Genomic DNA, 26057 nt, shown 5'->3' with positions numbered 1-26057 from the left:
GCACTGACCAAACAGAAATGTCACACACTGACTTCTAGGCTCAATACAAAGAATACACATTTTAACGCTGCATGTTTTTATTGATGCAGGAGAGTGAGTAGATGGTCTATTTTAACATTCGGAACACTATATTACTTGTTATTTGTGATTTAATTATTCATTTAAATCAGAAGCCCTTGAACATGACATCATATCCTATCTGTTGTGTTTTCCGAAAAATTATTTCACATACACAAAGGCTAGTGTGACCGCAGCTTTCCATTGAAGGAGGGACCCCATAGAGACTACCGGGTGGGCTCTTTTGACTTGGGACAGTAACCAACCGCATAGCAACCACCCAGAACACCCAAGAAACCCAAAAGCAACGCCCTGGGAAACAGCCAAAACAGGCATCATGGCAGACACAGTTTTGCACAGATAAGAATCACTCATATTTTCTTTCGGAAATGTAAAAATGTAGGGTCATTCTTTTTTTTTTTTAACAGTGTTCAAGTTTCATTATATGTATTATTTAGATTAGCAATTACAAAGTAATACTAGTAAACAGAGAACCACTAGTACTTACATATTGTCATTTTTATAGTAATTCATAAAGTAAAATGTAATATGTGCAACACAGACACTGTACAATAAAGTGTTCAAACCAAATCTAGTTACATCAAGTAAAATCTCTTTAGGTTGTGCTAATGCTCTAAATAATGACACCCAAAACAGAAAGTGAAACATTGAAAAGTGTAGTTGTTAAATTCAAGTTTTAATATCTCTAACTGTGCAATAAATTAACATTTACAGAATAAGTTATCAGTCACGTAAGGATTATTTGTATTCATCATACATCAGCTTGTATATACATCGAGTTCATGTGACCTATAGGATGGAGAGTAGACAGCAGCATACTGAATTTTCTCTATAGAGCTTCTTCTATTTACTGAGGTGAAGGAACTGTACAGGGTATACTGGGGGAAGAATACATTTACAAGGTTTGTGGACAAAAAAAGCTACAACATTTAGATCCAAAATGAAAACAAAAAAGAAAAGAGTAGAATGTAAACTTGCAAACAATCCTGTACTGTCCGCAGCACGGTTTGTTCATACAGCTAGCATTACACATAATTTCAAAATGTACATCTGCAAAACCAGGTTTTTGAGCATCAATCAGCATGTTTTTTTTCTTTTTTTACTCAACTGTTCTTTTAAAAATCCAGCTAGATTTACACACGTGTACACATGTAAACCACTTCTCAGTTAAAGGACAAGACCCTCATGAAAACATACCCCGGACTGATCTAAAATCATCTTGTTTCTCTCTCAAAAAATAATAATAAATAAAAGCACTCTGCATCTTAAGAATTTCATAAATGTCACAAATGAATGACATTAAAGCCAACATAAAATGGCCTTTGAAACCCCTTATATTTTTGTAATGTGAAACAGGATATTCTTTAGGAATAAAAGTACAACAGCACTTGATTTTATCCAACGGGAATTGGTTGGATTGTGAAAAGTGGCCGTTACATACCAGAAATGAACCAGGTGGCTTTTGAACAACATGCACTGATGAAACATTCACAACTAGACCATGAACGTGCATTAAGAAAGTAAATGGGGTCCATTTTGATTTCATGTTTAAATGTGATTTCATACAGTATATGCTGCACAAAATAAGCAGAGAGATACAGAACCAATCTACAGCCAGACCAAAATGTTCCAGATACCTATACTTGCTGAAAGAGATCTGGAGATCAGAACAAATACAATGGAATTAATTCTATGAGTAAAGAATGTCAGTTAGATACACTTGTACAGAGGGAGACAATGATACCCCCGAATTCACATGCAGTACAGCACAGAGGAAATGGCCAATGCACCTGATACTGTTGTTACAATCAGCTCTAAGTTTTATCTTCAATGTTCAATCGGTTTTCACAAGTTTTTCTTTTTCTTCCTGCTCTATTTGTATTGTAAAATCTTTTTTCTTTCTGTTCTCTCTTGATAGAGCTGATAGTGAAACAGTAAAAGAGAAAAGACAGTATCAGAGCGTAAGAACTACAAGTCCCAGAAGACTCTGAATACCACCCCCACGCCCCCCCTTCCTGTTTGTATTGCCTCACTGCTATTCATTAATTAGCCTAAGAGCATCTGATCCCCATATGCTGTAGTGCAGTGTTACAGTAATGCCATGTCAATCAGTGTGAATGTATTAATACTATTCTTTCCCCTTCAAATAAAAAAAAAAAAAAAGATTTATTATAATCGTTCCTGAATCGTATTGCCATCCACAACCCCTGGAGGAGCTTCTTCTCTCATTTGAACTGCGCGGAAGGAAGGTCTGTTCGTGACTATGGCGTTAAAAGAGATGTGTGTAATTTCAAAAATCTACGTTTTTTTGTCTTTTAGTTCATGTCTGTTAGCTTTGAAGTTCTTTGTAGGCCCCTAAATGTTGACAAGATTAACTTTTAGCACATTTGCCAGGAAAATTAACCAAAAATGCTGATGACTTATCTTGCACTCACTCATTTTGTCTAATCAATTTGAATGGCAATTCACTGGTTCATTGAATACTTTTTTCCTATCTCAATTTTCAGAAACAAATTAATTTTCTGAAAGTGTAAGCACTGTGACATTAAAACATCCTGCCAAGCTTGACACAGCAACATTGTCTCAAACAATGGCATGGGTTTGGGTCGGTTTGAACAATGGCAGATGGGGGGAGTATTGAGGAAACCTGTTTGGAAATCTTTGCAACAGAGCGCAACAGTTATGTTCCAGAAGTTAAAATCCCATTCATTTTCAAATTGATTTCTTTCCACATGTAAAGAGCCGTTCACACGGAATAAGTTGTTTTGTCTTTCTGCCCTCTTAATCATTTTTTGTCCATGTAAACTTGCGCTAAATGGATGTCTTTGACTGTTGCGCCAGATCCACAAATGTTTTTCAGCACACCGTCTAAGTAAATAAATAACATCGACTTTTAAAAGCATGTCCCGGAACACCTGCATTTTGTTATGTGTTGTGCCGCGCAGTGAAAGACGAAACGTTAAGGGGCCACTGAAGTAGAAATCACAAACAAGTTAAAGAATCTGACAATTCTTGTGATATGGTGGCCTGGGTTGGACGTCCTTGCACCATGTAAGACAACATAAATCCCAGCTCTTTAATTGTTGACATAATGGCCTGCTGCACAGGCCTATAGCCTATAGGGTGATATTTCATTCTGGTTCACTCTTTGTCATTTCATGGCCAGAAATATCAATAAGACCACCTTTGGCCAAGTCTATTACCTTGAGCTTTAAGGTGTCTGTTATGATCAGAATTACCAAGGAATGGATGTTCCCATGGTGGATGGCATGCTCCAGACAGTATTATTTGGCTTCTTGTACTGCCTGGAGCATCAGCTTGCATGCAGTTCCCTCAAAGAGTTGACCACTGTGGTTTTTAAGAGGGTCATCAAGGTCTCACGTGGTGCAGGATTCTCTGGAATAATGATGTACTGTTCTGGCTCTACAAACCATTCATATGCATACCTGCATAAGTATAAGTAAACCCACATCCAGAACAAGTGTTTTGGGATAGCCAGGCACATATTTGTCTATCAATGTCATGCAGTGTCCTAGATTTTAATTTATTTGTTTGGCAACTTTTTGCCTGTAGGACTTCCACTGGCCTTCATGAACATGTCCATAGGCTCCTTCATCAAGCTGCCTGCCCACTTTATAAAGTGCAGCAAAAAATAATTGGCTTGAAACAAGATAGGTCTACTTCAGCTGTTTGGTTCAGTCCAGATAGACCAGGGAACTCTTCCACAGCAAACCTGCTTTCCTCATTTTCTTTATTTTTTCCTCCATGGCTCCATCTCTTCAGACGTTTCTCACAAGTTTCGACAGCTTTGCTCGTGGTGTGTGCAACTACAAACTGTAATGGAATAGATTTCCCAGAATACACCTTTGAAGACCAACTAATGTGAGCTCCAAGGTTGTTGACCGATGGTATATGCTTCTATCGAAGTAAACAGTCTGCATAACTTCAACTTATTTAAAAAAATGTTTTGTTAAATAGCGGAATTCCTGCTGAAGAACTACAACTACACTACCCATAATCCTAAAGATAGATCCACCAATCAGAGAATCACAGCAAACAAATCACAGCAAAACAGGTCTACAGCGTCCAACCACCTCCGTGAATAACGTCATCATAAACTACTTATATACTTGTATATTTAGAAATATTTGCAATAAAATCCATTGTTTCTATATTTATTATCAATAACTTTAAATTAATATTGTTATTGTTTTTAATCAGATTATGTAATTCGCAATGCTTCATGGGACTGTAGTTTATTCCCTCATGAAAGATGTTAAGTACACCATCTCGTACTGATTTTCAAATTCTTTTTGCTTCAAATCAAAGTTTTAAGGTTGTGATCGGTTTGGTTCATGACATAGAACTCTTTAACGAAGAATTTTCTGAAATCCCTATGGAGAAAATGAATGGCAGAAATACTTCTGGAACCAAGACGGCTGAAAAACTGGATGGGCACTGTTGCGCTCTATTCCATTTGGTAACGCAGTGGCGCAGAAATTACACACTTCTTTTTTAAATAACAGTTCTACAGAGTGTTTAAGATCTTATTTATGATTTGAAGTCAGTTGAGACATTCTCCTGGAAGCCTTCAGGCCAAGTTTAGCCCTCCAGGTTTGGGGTGGGGTAACAGGCAACTCCACTTTCACCTTGTTTTATCACAAACTAACACTTCTATGGTGTTGCTTCACAAAACTCTCCCTTTCTTTGTCTCTTTGCTGTCTGTCAGTCCCTGTGGCGCCCTTCTCTGCATCCCCTCTATCCTGTCTCGTGAGGTTTACCACTTCTCTTGCTACTATTCTGTCTTCAGCCTTAAATCCTCTTTCACTCTCTACCTCTTTATCTTCTCCTATTATACTTCCAACGTCACTCAGGTCACCCAGGTGCTCCACCGAGTCGAACTTCTCCAGGTCGGATGCGATGGTTTGCAGGCTGATGACTGACATGGAGTCTGACCCCGCCTTCTCTGCCCTCTCTCTCTGGCCCCACCCTGCCTCTCTGTGTTTTTCAACCCACTGCCTGGTCTTCTCCTGATCTGCCCAGTCATTATCCATTAAAGGATTGGCCACCACCCCCCCATACGCCCCAGCCTGGATTAGCCCTTCAGATTCCGCCCCCACCGGAGAGCTCCGCCCACCACGGGTTCTGTTGCGTTCTCTGGTAGCACGGACACGCTCCCTTTGTGCATGGATCTGCTCGCTGATTTGCTCAAGGTTGCGCAGGGCAACAGAATATCGGGTCTTCACTTTTGCCACGCGTTCCTCCAAGTGGACGACTTTGGACTTGTGCTCCTGTTTATGTGTGATGATAATCAATTTCAGCAATGCATTATTGGAATGTAGTGGGTCCAAAACAACATTATCTATCGACAGCATTACCACAGATAATTTTGAGATGCAATGTACCTGATTCACAGTATGCGTGACGCACATTTTGTAATCTGCCCAGACCGCGTGGACTGTCCGAGTGCAGCCCAGATTGTATCGACATGCAACATCCTCGTCTGTGAATACAGATTATGCTTTAAAGCCAATGCTATCAACCAGGCGTGATCCGATCCTGAACGCACAAAAATGAAGTTTACCCGGGTCTTTAAGTACAGTGTATCCACTAGGGATATACTTTCGAAACTATGAGTATTTTGATGCTTCTTCCGGCGCTATGCCTTGCCCCACAAACTTCCACTGAAAGAGCATTAATGTACACAATTTATGTTTGTTTTTACAAACTGGATTAAAAGACGAAACTATTTTCTGTGGTAATCAACTGCATGTCACAGATTCTGTCGATAGAACAGACAACATTGTAATAACTAGTCGAATAAACAAATGATACACTGGCATACACTGAGCATAAACTGATATTTTGGCCTCAGAGATGAAATATGCCAGAAGAATGAGTGTTTCTTTTGTTAAAAACTGTAAATCAATATGGCTAGCAGACCTTGAACAGCTTTACAGCAGAGATCTGAGATACATACCTCTAAGATGTGGTTGAACTGAGCCTTGAGCTCAAAGTATGGCTTGGACTTGATAATGACCCTCTTGAGAGCTTTCTGCAGGGTCTGAACGCGAGCTTCTGCTTCCTGACAGAGCTGAGTAACACGCTGATGCTCTCTCTCACTTCTCAAACGTTCCTCCTCTGCCTCATTCACCTGGAAATACCAACATTTCAAACACAACAACATTTTAAACATTTTAAACTAAACATTACACAAACTAAAATATATCAATATCAGTCTTTCTACAGTGTAATAACCTATATTTCTAGTTTAATTTTTTTTTTTTTACTTTTGTAATATAACCGTAATTTTAAGTAATTTTATTTTACATTTGATTACTTCTGTATTTTTTTGTATTTTTTATTTCTGAATGTTTACTTAACCAGAAAAACTTTAAGCACAGTTTTTGCTCTATTAATTTGGTTCTAAAATTAGTTCTATTGCTTGTAATTAGTTTCTTTCTGTTTTATTTCATTACTGACTGTTTACTTGACTGATTAATTCAAAATCTTAAACCAATGCCTATAAATTAGATAATATATAAATTAATATAATTTATTAATTTAACAATTCTGTCTTTCTACAGTGTGAATGTTCTATATTTTGAGTTGAATTCAGAAATTTAAGTAGTCTTTATTTTTCTTTTGATTACTTCTATATATTTTTTTTCATTTCTGAAAGTTTACCAGAAAATTTGAAAGCACTATTATATTGAATTTACTTTGTGTTTTTCTTTTTTACTGACTGTTTACTTGACTGATTAATTAAAACTCTTGATGCTTATTAATTAGATAATATATAAATGTGTGTGTGTGTGTATATATATATATATCAGTGGCAAATTCTCAGGGCCAGCAAAGCCTTCTCTGCCGGCGTAACATGACAAATAAATAAATATTTTTCATCCTTTCGTTCTCAATCACCTTTTTGCCTATGTATTTTTAATCACTTTCCACTCTTAATTAATCTACAAACAAAAAGTTTATCCATTCAGAATTTATTCCTTGATGCTTACAAGCAAAGCGTGACAACTGTTTCACAAATCGCATGCCCGAAGCCGAGCTCGTTAAGCAAAGCAGCAGGTGAGTCTGAGCTCCACCCTGTCAGGCCTTCAGAACTGAATTGAATTGAAATGAATGGGCAACTAAAGTCAGATTGTCAGATTCACCAGCCAATCAGATTGATTTATTTGTTCTTGGTGGGTGTGATCTTTAGGATATGTCCCAGTCGAGGCCTTCTAGCTGGCCTTGAGTGATGCAATCACGCTTAAAGTGATGTATGCAATTTGAAAGCGAAGAGTGCGAGATCGTCATCACTACCGCTATCGCCATTGAGAAAGAGATCCTTATGGATTTAAAAACACGAGATGTTCTGCATGACCGTGTGATTGCTTAATTATTAAACAGGAAAGGAGGATTGATTTTCACTTCAAGCAAATTGGTAAGTGCTTTTTGCATTGTTATAGCAACATCAGGAGTTTTCTAAGTGTAAATTAGGCTGCTTGAGAATTCAGTGTCGGATCAAGTTTTGAAAAGTAGTGCTGCGTTCCATTCAACTCGGAAAATCGGATTTTACAACTTCCTACTAGGAAAAGTGCAACGGAATGCATCTTTAAGTCAGAATTACAACTTGTAGGCTCGTGCAGAAATTCTCAACTCCGATTTTGCCGAGATGCAGGGGCATGATGTCACACAACATGTCGACACTCAGGGAGAGTGCTTATCACTTATACAAAGTAAGTGATAAACATTCACTTTATTTTTTGCGATGAACATTTTTTATTGATTCAACCATTAAATATAAATAGCAGAACACACATATATAGAATCAATATCCAACCCCCACTATACCCCCCCCCCCCCCCCCCCAATCCCCCACCCGACCCCCAACAACACCCCAGTGGTCACACAACCATAGACACACAACAAAACGAAATAAATAAATCAATAAAATTAGAAAAATACAATAAATAAAACTAATCACACAGATAAAACCCCTATACCTCTCTCGCCACTGTCCCTCCCCGAGAGCCCTCCAAAAAAGACAGATATCTGCCCGACTTCTTCACAGACATGTCTAAATTCCCCAGTCTTCTGGATACCCCCTCCTCAAGAGCTGCCACTCTGGCCATCTCTGAACACCACTCCTAAAACGGGGGCGCTCCAGCCAACTTCCAACTCCTCAAAGTGATCCGTCTGGCGATCATAATACTAGTTAGGACCCAGTTTTTCATGTGCTTATTCTCCAAATTAATGATTGCCCCATCTCCTAAGATACAGAGTCTGGGGAAAAATAAAATTTGAGAGGCAAAAACCTCACACATAAAACTCTGAATCCTCATCCAAAATTCTTGCATCTTAACACATCCCCAAAAGACATGGGTTGTGTCTCCATCTTCTGATTGACATCGCTAGCAGGTGGGTGTGTCTTTAAGACCAAGCCTATGCAATCTATAGGGGGTCCAATAGACTCTATGTAAAATCTTAAATTGCATGAGGTGAACCCTTGCGTCTCTAGATGCAGATTTGACGTTTTTTTAGAATCCCAGCCCACTCTCCCTCCTCCGATACCAAATTTAGATCTTTCTCCCATAATCTCTTAAGAGAAGTTGAAGTTCCGTCCCCCAGACTCTGAATTAGCAGGGAGTAACTTTTCCAAAAGCAGTAATCACCACTCCCAGAGTATCAGCCGCTTTAGGGGGGTGTAAACCACTCCCAAAAACAGTACAGAGCAGGTGGCGCAGCTGTAAATACTTACAGAACTGAGATCTAGGAATCCCAAAAAGTTGAACCAAATTTTGAAAGGATCTCAACACTCCATTCTCATATAGGTCAACGAGTGTAGTAACCCCTCTCCCAATCCACTCTGACCAGTAAAAAGGGGACTTGTTGATGCATAGTTTGGGGTTCAGCCATATGCTCGAGGCAACATTTAAAAAAATGTCCGAATTAAACTGTCTGGACACTTTTGTTCATACCGAGTTCAAGTGCGAGATAACGGGTTGTAACTTAACTTCTCCGATTAATTTGATAGAAAGGCTCTGCAGTGACGAAATAGGGGCAAATTTGCAAATCACACAAATTTGCTGGAAATAAAATACCCAAATACTTAATGCCCTGTTTGGACCACTGGAAAGCGCCCAGCTGGAAAGCCATTCCTGGACAGTATGCTGTCAGAGCCAAAGCTTCGGATTTAGACCAATTGACTTTGTATCCTGAAAACTTAGAAAGGAATTAATAATTCTGTGGAGGCTAGGCACAGATCTACTGGGGTCAGAGACAAATAATAAAATAACATGTGTAAAGCAAGAGTTTATGCGCCATACCTCCCACCACCACCCCTGGAAAATCATCCTCCTTTCTAATCGCAGCTGCTAATGGTCCCAGGGCAAGACAGAACAATAATGGGGAAAGAGGGCAACCCTGCCGGGTGCCACTATCCAGAGTAAAATAATCTGAAATTAATCTATTTGTTTGTACCGCCACTACTGGGTGTCTATAAAGTAACTTTATACATCCAATAAACGTACTCCCGAACCCATATATTTCCAAAATCTTAAAAAGATAATCCCATTCAACCATATCAAATGCCTTTTCGGCATCAAGTGAGATGGCAACGACCAGAGTCTGATCGTTTGCCACTGACCACGATATTGATGAGACGCCTAATGTTATCAGAAGAGCTACGGCCCGAATAAACCCCACCTGATCTATACGTATAAGAGATGTCATAACTTTACTTAATCGGTTAGCCAGAATTTTTATAAATATTTTTACATCTAGCTGGATCAGGGAAATTGGACAGTAACTCTTACACTCACTTGGATCCGGGCTTGTGTCATGGTTGGTGGAAGTTTCCCATTCTTTAATGATTCAGTATAAACCTATAACAAAAGTGGAGCCAATGCTGTAGCATGAGATCTAAAAAATTCAGCGGCAAAACCGTCTGGCCCTGGAGCCTTGCCTGTAGGCAATGCCTTAATTACCTCGTCAAGCTCCTCCAAGGTTATCTCAGAATCAAGAGAATTTTTTTGCTCAGTCGTCAATTTAAGGAGTTCTAATGGTTCCACAAAGTTTCTAATATCTTCATAAATAGACGAAGATGTGGAACTATAGAGATCAAGATAGAATTCGTTAAAAGCATTATTAATATCAATGGCCATAGTAAATATTTCACCACCAGCAGATTTCAATGAAGGAATGATAGAGACTCTCTCTGTTTTATATATCTAGCCAGAAGCTTCCCTGCTTTGTCCTCTGACTCAAAGTATGACTGTCTTGCCCTGAACAACCAAAACTCCACTTTCCGTGACAAAATAGTATTATATCTGTATTTCAATCGGGACATTCGGCGCTTCAGCTCTGCCCCAACACTTTTAATATTCTCTTCCAATTACACGAATTCTCGTGCTTTGGATTTTTTGATGAATGAGGCATACTCTATGATACGACCCCTAAGAACAGCCATAAGTGCCTCCCAAGCCATGCCCACAGAGGATACTGAGGACCAGTTGGTCTCCATATAAACATTGATTTGTCTTTAACATTTGTTGGAAATCAGAATTTTGCAAAAGGGATACATTAAAGCACCAACTATATGATTTCTTTTTCTCTGTATGTGGCAACACCTCTAAACTCACCAGGGCATGATCTGAGACTAAGATGTTTCCAATTGAGCAATCAACAACAGATGAAATGAGGGACTTAGATATAAAAAAAAAATCTATTCTAGAATAAATCTTATGAACTGAAGAAAAAAATGTATAGTCCCTACCAGATGGGTTCAAAAGTCACCAGATATCTGCAAGACCAAGATTTGTCAATGTTGCTCTAGGGGGTTTACACACTTTTGTTTCACTATGATCAAGGACTGAGTCCATCAAAAGATTAAAGTCTCCTCCCAATATTACATCATGAAGGGTGCCAGCGGCATGCAACATCCCTTCAAGATCTATAAAAAAGCTCTGATCATCAGCGTTAGATGCGTAAATATTAGCCAAAATCAACCTTTGCCCCTGAATTTCAGCTAAAACAATAATGACTCTTCCTAATTTATCTTTAATCTGTTTGAGACATTTGAATTGTAAATGTTTATTAATCAATATAATGACTCCCTTGCTCTTACTTGAGCCAGCACTAAAGAAAACATGTCCACCCCATATCTTCCCAAATTTTTCAGCTTCCTGCGGGGAGAGATGTGTTTCTTGAAGAAACACTATATCATATTTCTTACGTTTAAGAAAAGTAATAACCTTCCTTCTTTTTATGGGGTGTCCCAACCCATTCACATTCCATGTGGAGAGAGATAGTACACTCATATTAACATTTGACATTTTGATATAGTAGAAAAAATAAATTGTGTGTCAAAAACAAAAGTATACAGACCACATTCCCCATTAGTGAAACAATCAAACCCCGAACTTCCCCCCAAACAAAACAAACAGAAAAAAGAAAAACGTGCGCATTAACCCGTGCACAAAAGCACCAACTGGCGACAATCCCTCTAAACTCAAAAGGTCCATGAACACCCACGAGCCCCCATGACAACTTTGCCATCGGATTGCTCAATTTTGCCTCATAAATTTGTGAGGCAAAATTACATAACAGAAAATACTTTGTAAAATAAACCCCAGCCAATAGGAAGAATGAACACAAAGAACGTGTAGTTTCATTCACAAAACTGTCTCAAAGGTGTGATCTTCCACAAAACAAATTCCAGCCGATATAAAACCGTTCAGATTCCTCGGACAGACAAACAAATGTTCAGTGAGCCAGCTTTTATGAGTTCAGCGGATGACGTAATCATTCCAATGTCCCATAAAAATACTCAACAAAACAAACTCCAGCAATAAGCATGAAGAACAAACAGATTAATCCACAGCTGTTCCAAAGGAGTGTTATTCAATAGAACAAGCTCCAGCCGCTAGGCGGAACCAATACAAAAAGAAACAAAACCGGCATCCCGGCTCCCCGGATGGTCGAGTCAATTCACTCGGAGGCTGCATAAAAGTATATACCATGACTTAGTCAATCCGTCAACTTTATAAAAGACATCCTTTGTCCTGTAGATATTTTACGGTCATCCGTAGTGACCACTCTTAAACTGGCCGGGAACTTCAATGCAAAAGTAATCTTTCGTCAATGCAAAAGTTTCTGTAAGGAAAAGTGTTATTCACAAAACAAACTCCAGCTGCTCGGCGGAGCCAACGCAAAAAGCAAAAAGAAACCAAAATGACGTAAGTACAGCGAGTCGACCCACTCACATGAGAAACACCCAATGGTTTACTCACCCATTGATTCAATAAAAGACATTGCCTGATTAGGACATGTAAATACTTTGCGACCGTCCTTCGTTTCTATTCTCAGTTTGGCTGGAAACATGAGAACAAAAGTGATCTTTCGCTGATGTAAGAGTTTCTTACATTCCTTGAACTGATCGCGTTTCTCTCGTCGAACTCGCAAAGTCCGGGAACAAGAAAATATTATGGTTCTTCCAAGAAGGCTTCCCTTTGCTCCTCGCCTGGTGCAACACAAGATCTTTATCGGATGATCTCAGAAATTTGGCCAGGATTGATCGGAGCCTTTCTCCCTCAGAAAATCTGTGAGCTGGGACTCCATTTCCAGTTTATGGCCTGTTATGTTGAGCAGACTCGGGAAAAGCTCGTCTAGGAATTTCACCATATCTCTGCCATCCTCATGCTCAGGAATTCCAACAATTCGAACGCTATTCCTGCGGCTTCTATTCTCAAGATCTTCAAGCTTTTCAAGGAGATGTTCCAAATCAACTTTGGTCGTGGGCAGATTAGCGGTTAATTCCCTTTCCGAAGACTCCAGGCAATCGATTCATCTCTCAACATCAGTCACTCGTAACTAACTCAAAGAATTTTATTTCCATCGTCGTAATCGATCGACGTATTACAACAAGATCCTCCAAGTCAGCAAGAACCTTCATCAGCATCACCGACATGTTGGACAACTGACGCTGGATCTCCTCTCCCGCCGCGCCATCCAAATCGAGTCCCCGGTCTGTAGGCCTGTCCGGGCTTTCATCCTGAACACGTAAGTGTCTTTTAATGTCTCCAGAGCCGGAGGATTTTGACTACTTTGCCATGTTTTGCCTCAAAGAGCAAATGTGTAACTGGGTGTATCAAATTTCACCAGATTATAACATGAAAATAATTACAAATTTAGCAAAGTGTGCAGAGCTCGTCGCTCACACGTCTGCTTCTTGCATGGCGTCACGTGACCTTCCCAAACATTCACTTTATTAAGTAATATCGATAAATGAGTTAGTTTCCACATTACATGGTATAAAAGCTTGTTTAACAAATGCCTGCAGAAACAGGTGTATAAAACATTATAATCTCTTTTGATAATCGTACACCTGAAGCACAAATGCTAGCACTGCAGCATTGTTTATCAGCTAGGTTGCTAGGAGACATCTCTAATGAGAGTCAAACCCCTGCTAAGCTAACGAAAGCATTGCAGTTTTGTTTCCTTAAACGTCATCTTCCGAATATCGGGGAATGGAATGCATTTATGGTCAGAGATATCAAGTAGGAATATCCCACATCCAACTTGAATGGAACGCAGCATAACCGTGTACCCTGATGAAATGAAATTTATTGCAAGCAACATTTAAATCGCAAATATTATTCTATAGATTTTTCCAGGTATTATAAACCTCCTTGGTAGATTAATATGGAAAATTATGATTGTTGATGTTCATTTCACAAAAGTCATGCTGCAGTTAAAATAAGGCTTGCTTGAGCATTAAGTGTCATTTCAAGTTCTGGCTTTCATGCGTGGACGTGTTTTTATAATGTCAATTGGTTGTTATTATTAGTTGACGTAATGTATGAAAGGCATACGATGTCTTATTCATTGTGAAATTTCTTAATGGCATGAATCGCACTGAAGGCCTAGACTTAAAATGCACGGCCTGCGGCTGAAATATATATATATATATATATATATATATATATATATATATATATATATATATATATATATAGCTCCAGAAAAAAATAAAGAAACCACTGCAAAATTATCAGTTTCTCTGGATTTACTATTTATAGATATGTGTTTGAGTAAAATGAACATTTTAGTTTTATTCTATAAAGTACTGACAACATTTCTCCCAAATTACAAATAAAAATATTGTCATTTAGAGCATTTATTTGCAGAAAATGATGCAGTGTTTTCAGACCTTGAATAATGCAAAGAAAACAAGTTTATATTCATTTTTAAACAACACAATATTAATGTTTTAACTTAGGAAGAGTTCAGAAATCAATATTTGGAGGAATTACAGATCCTCCATCAAATTTCACAGTAGGTATGAGACATTGTGGCTTGAAGGACTCTCCAGGTCTCTGTCTAACCATCAGACGACCAGGTGGAGGATTGGTGTGAATCTTGGGGTGCTTCAGCAAGGCTGGAATTAGGCAAATTCATCTTTGTGAAGAACACTTTGTGAAGGACACATGAATCAAGCCACGTACAATGTTATCCTGGAAGAAAATGTAAATCCTTCTGCTTTGACAGTGTTCCCCAACTCTGAGGATTGGTTATTCCAACAGGACAATGCTCCATACCACATAGCCAGGTCAATCAAGGTGTGGATGGAGGAGCACCGGATCAAGACCCTGTCATGGCCAGCCCAATCTCCAGACCTGAACTCCATTGAAAACCTCTGGAATGTGATCAAGAGGAAGATGGTTGGCCACAAGCCATCAAACAAAGCTGAGTTGCTTGAATTTTCGCACCAGGAGTGGCATAAAATCACCCAACAGCAATGTGAAAGACTGGTGAAGAGCATGCCAAGACGCATGAAAGCTGTGTTTGAAAATCATCCACCAAAGTTATTCCACCAGTTTCTGAACTCTTTCTGAACTTTCTGAACTCTTCCTAAGTTAAAACATTAGTATTTTGTTGTTTAAAAATGAATATGAATTTGGGAGACATTTTGTCATTAATTTATAGAATAAAACAAACATTTTCATTTTACTCAAACACAAACCTTTAAATAGTAAATCCAGAAAAACTGATAATTTTGCAGTGGTCTCTTAATTTTTTCCAGAGCTGTATATACAGTATATATATATATATATATATATATATATATATATATATATATATATATATATATATATATATATATATATACACACACACACACACACACACACAGTTGTGGCCAAAAATATTGGCACCCTTGGTAAATATGAGAAAAGGAGGATGTGAAAAATATATCCTTATTGTTTATCCTTTTGGTCTTACATTCAAAATATTCACAAAAATCTATCCTCAAATAGATATCAAACAATTCCAAACACAAGTTTTATCAAAAAAACTAATATTTTTGTGAAATATACACTGGCAAACAAAAGTTTGGAATAATGTACAGATTTTGCTCTTATAGAAAGAAATTGGTACTTTTATTCACAAAAGTGGCATTCAGCTGATCACAATGTATAGTCAAGACATTAATAATGTGAAAAATTACTATTACAATTTGAAAAAAAAAAAAAAAAAAAAAAATGTTCAGAACTTCTTAAACTACTTCAAAGAGTTCTCATCAAAAAAATCCTCCACATGCAGCAATGACAGCTTTGCAGATCCTTGGCATTCTAGCTGTCAGTTTGTCCAGATACTCAGGTGACATTTCACCCCACGCTTCCTGCACCTTATAGTCTAGCTGATCCCACAAAAGCTCAATGGGGTAAGATCCATAACACTCTTTTCCAATTATCTGTTGTCCAATGTCTGTGTTTCTTTGCCCACTCTAACCTTTTCTTTTTGTTTTTCTGTTTCAAAAGTGGCTTTTTCTTTGTAATTCTTCCCATAAGGCCTGCACGCCTGAGTCTTCTCTTTACTGTTGTACATGAAACTGGTGTTGAGCGGGTAGAATTCAATGAAGCTGTCAGCTGATGACATGTGAGGTGTCTATTTCTCAAACTAGATACTCTGATGTACTTATCCTCTTGTTTAGTTGTACATCTGGTCTTCCACATCTCTTTCTGTCCTTGTTAGAGCCAGTTGTCCTTTGTCTTTGAAGACTGTAGTGTACACCTTTGTATGAAATCTTTAGTTTTTTGGCAATTTCAAGCATTGAATAGCCTTCATTCCTCAAAACAATGATTGACTGATGAGTTTCTAGAGAAAGCTGTTTCTTTTTTGCCATTTTTGACCTAATATTGACCTTAAGACATGCCAGTCTATTGCATACTGTTTGCGAAAAACAATCGCAAAGACAATGTTAAGATTCATTTAATGAACCAAATAGCTTTCAACTGTGTTTGATATAATTACAAGTGATTTTCTAGTACAAAATTAGCAATTTAGCATGATTACTCAAGGATAAGGTGTTTGAGTGATGGCTGCTGGAAATGGGGTCTGTCTAGATTTGATCAAAAATGTTTTTTTTTTCAAATAGTGACGGTGCTGTTTTTTACATCAGTAATGTCCTGACTATACTTTGTGATCAGTTGAATGCCACTTTGGTGAATTAAAGTACCAATTTCCTTCCGAAACAGCAAAATCTGTACATTATTCCAAACTTTTGGCTGCCAGTGTGTATATATATATATATATTCATTTAACAATACTAGTCTTTCTACAGTGCGAAATCCCTATTTATTTTGAGCGTGCCATTTTTGTATGGCAGAAAAGTAGTTTTATTTTTACATTTGATAACTTCTGAATTTTCAATTTCTGAATGTTTACCAAATAAAACTTCAAGCACTATTTGCTTAATTATATAATCTTTTTCCATTGATTTTACATCTGACTGTTTCCTTGACTGATAATTGAAAAATTTGAAGCAATGCACCATTGTTTTAATTCAATTTGTTAATACTTAACTTGTAAAGGAGAGTGTTAAATAGCATATTCATTTTTGCTATTCGAGAATCATTCAGTTTCACAGACTGTATCATGTACCGCAATTCTGGTATTGTGACACAGAAACAAAATCTCAGATTCGAGAAGTGCTGCTGCTAAACAACTGCGATTTCACTGGCAGGGTGTGAATAAAATATAATATGTGTAACCTTGATCTTTAGGAGTAGGTTTGCATTCATAACTGTTATTGATTGCCCCAACTGTGACTATCAAAGTTTCGTTGGCATTAGAATCCATACTAACCTGCTGTGTGCAAATGAGTAAGGTGTATTTGCATATAACTGTGACAGTAAACTCTATAATTATGACTATGAGGGACTGGTTTCAGCAATTAAGGCCAATTCTAAACCTAAAAGCATTTGAAATGTATTTTTGCCACTGCCTCTGGCCATAATTATCTCGTTCAGCAAAGAGCAATGCTGAGTCACTGTGATGTACCTTGGCTGTGGCATGGTTTAGCATTTCCTGCCAGGTAGGATCCAACGTATTCCTGTCAGCCAATAAACCTTGCTCAGCAACATAAACCATTTCTCTTGCAGCCGTGTGCATGGAGACAGCTCTCTCGTACCTCAGCGCTGCCTTCTGGGTCTCCTGTTGAGCCTATAGGTAAAGTCATCCATCATATTTTAGATCTCGCAATCAATCACTCAGGTCTGTAAACTTTCAATCAATCAGAAGAAGGGATGTTGACCTTACAGAGAGAAATACAGTTAATGGGGACAGCGAACCTTTCCTAAGTTTATATGAGGTCATATTTGTGCTATAAAACACTATGGGGTATGGATATGACGATGAAACAATATTATATTTCTACAGTGTTCCACAGACATAATAAAATATATTTTTGTGCTTGCTTGTGTTCTGGTTGGTTGCAAGGGCATTGCTTACACACCCAAGACAACATGCCCACTTAAGTCTCCATGATATTCTGGTCCCTAGATATGGCATTGTTCTCTTCTGCAATTAAAGTAGATGGGATTTTTTTTAGCGTTCACCAGGCGGAAATTCTAAGTATGATCTCTTATAAAAATAACAGCACAACACATCTTCTCAACAAGCCATAAGATTTGAGATGCTCTTCATTGGACTTATATGTAGCAAAAAATGGTACGGTACCCTAAGTATGAGGGATAGCAATAGTAATGCTTGCATAAGAAAGCACCAGTAAAAATTATATATAGGAAGTATTCTGTATAGCACTTCACAAAACCCAAACCATCCAATTAAAAAAATTAGGGTGAAATGACCAATAGGTGCTGAGGACTATAAGGAAGACATCCAATCATAAAGCATGCAATGCTGGATCTGAAAGCCATTTAGCTTTAAAGGCTGACGTGCTGTAAGTGAAAATTGCTGTGCACAGATCAGAACGCCAATAGCAATCAAAGTGAGGAACTTAGAATGGCAGTCCATATTTCACTGGGATAACTAAATGGAAATATGGCATTCCCAACAAGGATAATGTCTGAGTTTGTTTCGTACAAGACACTCATTGATAAAGATTTATTCAGATCTCTTGGGAGAAGTAAAATAACTGCTCGGGACGTCTGTGAAAATGCGGCTGCGTGAATACACAAGGTTCCTCAAAGCATAAGGTCACAACTAAAAGATTAATGGCAAAAGCACAGACATCATTTTCAGAAATCTAAGCCACAAGCATCTCAGCAAACCCTATCAGAATGAGTACGACGTAAACATATACGTGACCTGAATTGCAAATCGCTAGTGGTACTGATTCCTGTATTAATGTGAAAAAACAACCCTAGGCCTACATTTCGCCCATTTTATCATCCACCAGATGAAAATCGTAATTCCGATTACTTTGAAACGTAATAGCACAACATCCCTCAACAAGCTGCACAATTAGTGGTACAATTCATGGCTGTAGCACAAATGGTGTGGGATGAATTATGTGCCAAATTTTAATCCTTGGGGTCAGGGTTTTGTTCCAATTCCTTACCCTTAATATACACTACATAATAGTAACAATATTTGCCTTAACAAGCACCGCTAAAAATTTAGGGTCAGGGAACAGTCTAGTCATTCACTCTCAAACTTATTTACAGTTTTTAATGATAGGGGCTGATGACCAAGTCAAAGTTTCACTTCAATGTTGGTTTAATTGTTTTCAATTACTCCTTATGGCCTCAGCTAAATGATTTTCATCAGTTCAATTACATAAGTGAAATTGGCTGCAAAAGAGCTAATGAAAAGTGATGTGCAAATCACATCTTGTGTTATAAGGGGTTCATCGCATTAAGACACTCATCATCACAATGACCAATTCGTTGCGTGAGGTTTTCTGGGTCACTTTCAGTTCAGCAGGAGGATATTTCTCAATGATGAGACTGGAAATGAGTCTGCAATCTACAAAAACTATTTTGGGAAGATATGCGGCACAAATATGTAATATTGTTTTCTTTCCATCTCTAAGGGAATGTTTATACAGAATGAGTTTTTGTGTCTGTCTGCACTGTTTTTTAATTATTTTTCTAAGTAAGCATGCGCTAGATGTACTACTTTTAAAGGAATATTTTGGGTTCAATACAAGTTAATGGAATAGGTCCGGTAAGAATAGGAATATGGTGGGTGAGAAACAGATCAATATTTAAGTCATTTTTTACTATAAATTCTCCTCCCTGCTAATAGGTGATGAAATGCATGAAGAATGCGAATCACCAAAAACAAAAGAAGCAGAAAGTGAAAGTGGAGATTTATAGTAAAAAAGGACTTAAATATTTATCTGTTTCTCATACCCACTCAATATATCGCTTCTGAAGACATGGATTAAACCACTTTTATGCTGCCTTTATCTGCTTTTGGAGCTTCAAAGTTTTGGCCACCATTCACTTGCATTTTATGAAAATACAGAGCAGAAATATTCTTCTTAAAATCTTCATTTGTGTTCAACAGAAGAAAGAAAGTCATTCACATCTAGGATGGCATGAGGGCAAGTAAATGATGAGAGAACTTTCTTTTTTGGGTGAACTAATCCTTTAAGCTCAATCAACAGCATGTGGCATAATGTTGATTACCACAGAAATTTATTTCAATTCATCCCTCCTTTCATTTAAAAAAGCAAAAATCTGGGTTACAGAAGTGAAGTGAATGGGGCTTAATTCGATTTAAACAATTTCACAGCTCATTTAACACACAACTTTAACAGAAAAATTACAGTAAGTGGTTTTATAAAGTTATAAGCTTCACATTTTTGCCTTTAAACCCTCCAAAAATTGACCCCATTTTTGCTTTTTTAAAAGAAAATGAGGAACGAGTCTAAATTATTTTTTTTGTGGTAATCAACATAATGCCACAAATGCTGTCGACTGAGCTTAACTTGCATTGACCCCCTAATACTCCTTTAAAATGTCTCGAGACACCTGTATTCTGTTCCATTCTTTGTGCATCTAGATTTTTTAATGCAAAAACTTGTTCGGTCTGAACAGCCCCTTACCTCTTTAGCAAGTCTTCGTGCTTCATAGTAAGGCCTGGCTTTCTCGATGCAGGCCCCCAGTTGAGAGCCCTGAGCGTTGAGTTTGCGCGCAGAGTCTGTAAGAATCCTCCTGTAGCTGGATCTCGCCTCCTGAATGAGAGTTAGACAGAGATCATGAGAGAAAAACAGATCAATATTTAACCACCCCTGACCAATAGGTGGTTGAATGTAATTTTCAGTAAAAAAGGACTTAAATATTGATCTGATTCACACCCACATCTAATATATCACTTCAGAAGACATGGATTAAACCACTGGAGTTTTATGGATTACTTTTATGCTGACATATGTGCTTTTTTTAGCCTGAAAGGAAGGAAGTCATATACATCTGGGATGGCATGAGGGTGAATAAATGATGAGAGAATTTTCATTTTTGGGTGAACTATCCCTTTAACAGCCGTTAACTGTGTCTAATTAGCCGATTAACAGAAGGGTTACCTCTCCAGTGTATCAATTCCAAACCCTACCAACAGCCTAGTAAATCGATAATAAACTATTTCTGTTTAAAATGAGTAATTATTTTGTATAGAAAAAGTTTTAATTTCATTTCACACTATTGCTACAGTTGTGCTCAAAAGTTTGCATACCCTGGCAGAAATTGTGAAAAAAACTGTCTTTTATATAAGGGTAGTGATCATATGAAGCCATTTATCATCACATAGTTGTTTGGCTCCTTTTTAAATCATAATGATAACAGAAATCACCCAAATGGCCCTGATCAAAAGTTTAGATACCCTTGAATGTTTGGCCTTGTTACAGACACACAAGGTGACACACACAGGTTTAAATGGCAATTAAAGGTTAATTTCCCACACCCGTGGCTTTTTAAATTGCAATTAGTGTCTGTGTATAAATAGTCAATGAGTTTGTTAGCTCTCACGTGGATGCACTGAGCAGGCTAGATACTGAGCCATGGGGAGCAGAAAAGAACTGTCAAAAGACTTGCACAATACGACGATATTTGAACAAAAATGAGCTGCATGGTCGAGTTGCCAGAAAGAAGCCTTTACTGTGCCAATGCCACAAAAAAGCCCGGTTACAATATGCCTGACAACACCTTGACACGCCTCACAGCTTCTGGCACACTATAATTTGGAGTGACGAGACCAAAATAGAGCTTTATGGTCACAACCATAAGCGTATGTTTGGAGAGGGGTCAACAAGGCCTATAGTGAAAAAAATACCATCCCCACTGTGAAGCATGGTGGTGGCTCACTGATGTTTTGGGGGGGTGTGAGCTCTAAAGGCACGGGGAATCTTGTGAAAATTGATGGCAGCATGTTATCAGAAAATACTGGCAGACAATTTGCATTCTTCTGCACGAAAGCTGTGCATGGGACGCTCTTGGACTTTCCAGCATGACAGTGACTCTAAGCACAAGGCCAAGTTGACCCTCCAGTGGTTACAGCAGAAAAAGGTGAAGGTTCTGGAGTGGCCATCACAGTCTCCTGACCTTAATATCATCGAGCCACTCTGGGGAGATCTCAAATGTGCGGTTCATGCAAGACGACCAAAGACTTTGCATGACCTGGAGGCATTTTGCCAAGACGAATGGGCAGCTATACCACCTGCAAGAATTTGGGGCCTCATAGACAACTATTACAAAAGACTGCACGCTGTCATTGATGCTAAAGGGGGCAATACACAGTATTAATAACTAAGGGTATGCAGACTTTTGAACAGGGGTCATTTCATTTTTTTCTTTGTTGCCATGTTTTGTTTTATGATTGTGCCATTCTGTTATAACCTACAGTTGAATATGAATCCCATAAGAAATAAAAGAAATGTGTTTTGCCTGCTCACTCATGTTTTCTTTAAAAATGGTACATATATTACCAATTCTCCAAGGGTATGCAAACTTTTGAGCACAACTGTATATAAATTTGAGATATTGGTCAGGTCAACCACTATAAATGACTGCGAACTATTCCTTGCCTGAAATAATTTTGTTGGCTTAACAAAACAATTGATTTCAAGTGACTACTACAGCAGTTGTAATCAAATGTGACTGTAAGTATATCACTCAAATAGGGCTGAAACGATTAGTCTACGCTATCGACAACGTCAACAATAAAAGCTGTCAACAATAATTTTCGTTGTCGAATAGTCGTTTGATGTCATTTAACGTAACATGAGATCACATTAAACTCTAATGATGGTGCGTGAGAGCAGCACTGCAGTTCGCGCCTGACTGAGGAGAGGAAGAATTACACAGCTCACAGTCCAGATGCACTCTAAACTTTCCAAACAGCTTCAGGTGATGTAGATCGCAAAGTATGAGGAAATTATACAAAAATACAAAATAAGTAAATATAGAAGCACTCTAAAGAGCCAGAGCTCTTTAAAGGAAACCCCCCGGCATTACATCTTAAATGCGGTTATATTTAATGCGTTATAGCTTTAATAAAGTTCAAATAATACAGAAGCAGATCATGTAAATAACTACAAACTCCAAAAATGGCATTTCTCTGTGCGGTCAGCGCCTCTTCTATGAGTTGCGCGAATGTCCCGATCTAAGGGGGAGAGACTGAAACTGCACCCGGCTGATGCACACTCTGTCATGAGGACGCTCATCCCTCGAGTGCACGCTTGCTGCAGCTAGATTATAACATGATGACTCATGACTTATTGAATCATAATATATGTGTCACTGTGCATTTCTTATCGTGAAGAAAATTGGCAATACGCAGCTTTATAAGAGAGAGTTTGTTTTTTAGTGAGTTAAAGATGGATTGAAGTGAACAGAAAGGTGAGAGAGGTAGTCTTCACCCCATTGTACACTGCAACAAAATACATTTTTGATTTGTTTTTGTTTTGGCTTGTTTTCCAATATAAATATCTAAAACTCCTTTAGAGAACAGATCTTGAATATAAGTATATTTTGTCTTTACGGCACTCGCAGAAGTATAACCAAGTGAAAAAATACACTTGTATACAAAATACACTTTTATAAAGAATACACTTATATTTAAGACACATTCTCTTAAAGCAAGTCTAAATATCTACTATGTTGCTTCTCAAGTAAATTTCTCTTGTTTTAAGGATTTTTAGACAATTTCAAATGGAAAACAAGACAAAAACACTTGATAACAATGGAATTTTTTGCAGTGAATTTATTTACTGAATTAAACTTAATAAAAAGTATTTTTTCCTTTAATTCAGTGAATGTCATTTAGAGGTATTTTTAAAAGATGATTTTGACCTCTTTATTGTTAGTAAGCATGTTTAATACAAACTTTTAAATCGAGGCACAAGCTGAATAATCGCTAAGAGCTAATGATTAATCATTGCACTAATCGCTGTATATTCGAATAATCGTTCTAATAATCGTTAGATTAATCGATTATTAAATTAATAATCAAACAGACTCAAATCAGACTCTGTTTGATTAGACTCAAATCAAACATATCTCTCTGGCTGTGTCTCAAACCTAGTGAGCTGCCTGTCTAGAGACAGGCATTTATGATGCATTTTGAGTCAGAACATGTCTATGATGCCCAAATCTATGTTATTTATTCAGGGCACTAACTAGGTTTTGAGACAGTCGTTGTCACACACATATTCCTCACATCCAGCTGTAGTTCCAGTCTGTTGATGTCATCACTGGCCTGATTCAAGTGTTCCAGCTCCTCCTAACAAATGGGAAACAGGGAGGGAACATAGTGATTATTAATCTACTATTAAGAAAGTATTAAATGACATACTAGAGGCAAATGTATTTTGAATGAAGTCAGGATCACAAGTAAAAATCACATTGTAACATTTCCCTATTCTAAACAAATAATTATTGCTGATTATGAATGCTATCTGGCATATTTCAGTGCACCTGTCACAACATAATGTTTATTCTAGAGTCTACATCTTCCTACCTGAATCCTGGGGTCCAATTCTTCCTCATATTGCTCCTCTTCCTCATCATACTCTGTCTTATCTTTCTCCACCATCTCATTATTCTCGGTTTTGCTCTTTATTTCCTCGTTCCCTCCATCCCCGCTTCTGTTTTTCAGGGTCGCGTCCCTCTCTCCAGAATCCACCCCGGTGGTCTCCTCTCTCCACTCCCCTGACTCGGGCTCCCCGGATCCGGGGGGGTTCTCACGCTGCCGCCCCGGTTCCATCCGTGGCCTTGAGAGTGACCCGTTTTGCTCTTATATGTCAGAATGTATGAGCGCTTAAATGTTTAACATGCCTATAAATATATATTTACACGAGAATTTGACTGTAAAGTGCTACATAGTCGCTGAATGAATGGTAATTTAACGGAGCAGCGGCACCGTCATTCAGACGAGCTGACAGCGCTGAATGAACCAGCTGCACAATTCAAAGCCTCAACGTCCCATACAGCTCAATACATCGCTCAGTGCTTATAGTTCCGTTATTTCTCCTCCTGCCTGTTGCCTTGCTGTTTTTGGTCTTGAATTAGCCTGACAAAATTAGCCATGGTGACCATAGTTTCCACCAAATTACAATACTTAATACAATTTCTGTTACTTCTGTAAAATCGTAACAAATTAATGAGATCTCCTTCAAACTGTAAAAAAGGCTTTCAGAAGCTTTGTCATTTTAATTTCTTACATTTCTATTATTTTTATTTTATGGCTGTGGTGTCTAAAACCAAGTTACCACATTTTAAGTAGGGTACATTTCATGAAACCTGTCAAGAACATGTCCTGGCCATATTACACTTGTTTATAGGCTACCTGTTTGAAGTATAATTAAAGGTATTGTTCACCCAAAAATTATCTCATAATTTACTCGCCCTCCTGCCATCCCTGATGTGTCTGACTTTCTTTCTTCTGCAGAACACAAATGAAGATATTTAGAAGAATATTTCAACTCTGTTGGTCCATACAATGCAAGTGAATGATGGCCAGAACTTTGAAGCTCCAAAATCCACATAAAGGCAGCATAAAAGTAATCCATAAGACTCAAGTGCTTAAATCCATGTGTTCAGACACAAGATATGTGTGGATGTGAAACAGATCAAGTAATTTTGTATCATAAATCTCCTCCCTGCCCAGTAAGGGGTGATATGCATGAAGAATGTGAATCACCAAAAACACAAGAAGAAGAAGAATGTGAAAGTGAAAGTGGAGATTGACTGAGCAGGGAGGAGAATTTATAGTAAAAAAGGACTTAAATGTTGATCTGTTTCTCACCCACACCTACAGTATATCATCATTTCAGAAGACATGAATTAAACCACTGGAGTCATATGGATTACTTTTATGATGCCTTTATGTGATTTTTGGAGCTTCAAAATTTTGGTCACCATTCACTTGTATCAGGGTTGCCAACTTTGGCTTCCTGGTTGAATCATTTTTTATTTTTTTGTAGGCATACCATCTTATATTTGTAACACCAAACATGAACTAATCAAAACCTACAATGAAAATAACAGTTTTTGTGCACACTTACATCAGTTAACCTGGCACTGACAATTTCAAACGACACACGTAGGCTTACACTATGGCACAATAAAGGTTTTTTCTGGGTCTTCAGTGGTAATTGACCAACAATTGACCAACAATCTCAAAGTTGATTACATAATTGCAATTATTTATAACTTAATTGCATGTTTACA

General features: G+C 37.9%; 1 protein-coding gene across 1 annotated transcript; it reads right to left on the bottom strand.

The window, feature by feature from the left end:
- Positions 1-683: 683 nt before the first annotated feature.
- On the bottom strand, positions 684-24793 carry sh3bp5lb (SH3-binding domain protein 5-like, b). The gene is made up of 6 exons (XM_051664696.1): positions 24346-24793; positions 24046-24108; positions 20438-20566; positions 17422-17583; positions 6059-6232; positions 684-5369 (listed from the first exon to the last, which is right to left on the bottom strand). Exons 1-6 carry the CDS (start codon positions 24589-24591, stop codon positions 4737-4739), a joined length of 1407 nt encoding a protein of 468 aa, XP_051520656.1. The 5' UTR covers positions 24592-24793; the 3' UTR covers positions 684-4736.
- Positions 24794-26057: the final 1264 nt, after the last annotated feature.

Source organism: Myxocyprinus asiaticus, chromosome 30 (genome assembly GCF_019703515.2).
Source record: "Myxocyprinus asiaticus isolate MX2 ecotype Aquarium Trade chromosome 30, UBuf_Myxa_2, whole genome shotgun sequence".
NCBI lineage: Eukaryota > Metazoa > Chordata > Actinopteri > Cypriniformes > Catostomidae > Myxocyprinus > Myxocyprinus asiaticus.
Note: the sequence above shows the minus strand (reverse complement) of the source record. Positions and strands in the feature narration are given on the sequence as shown.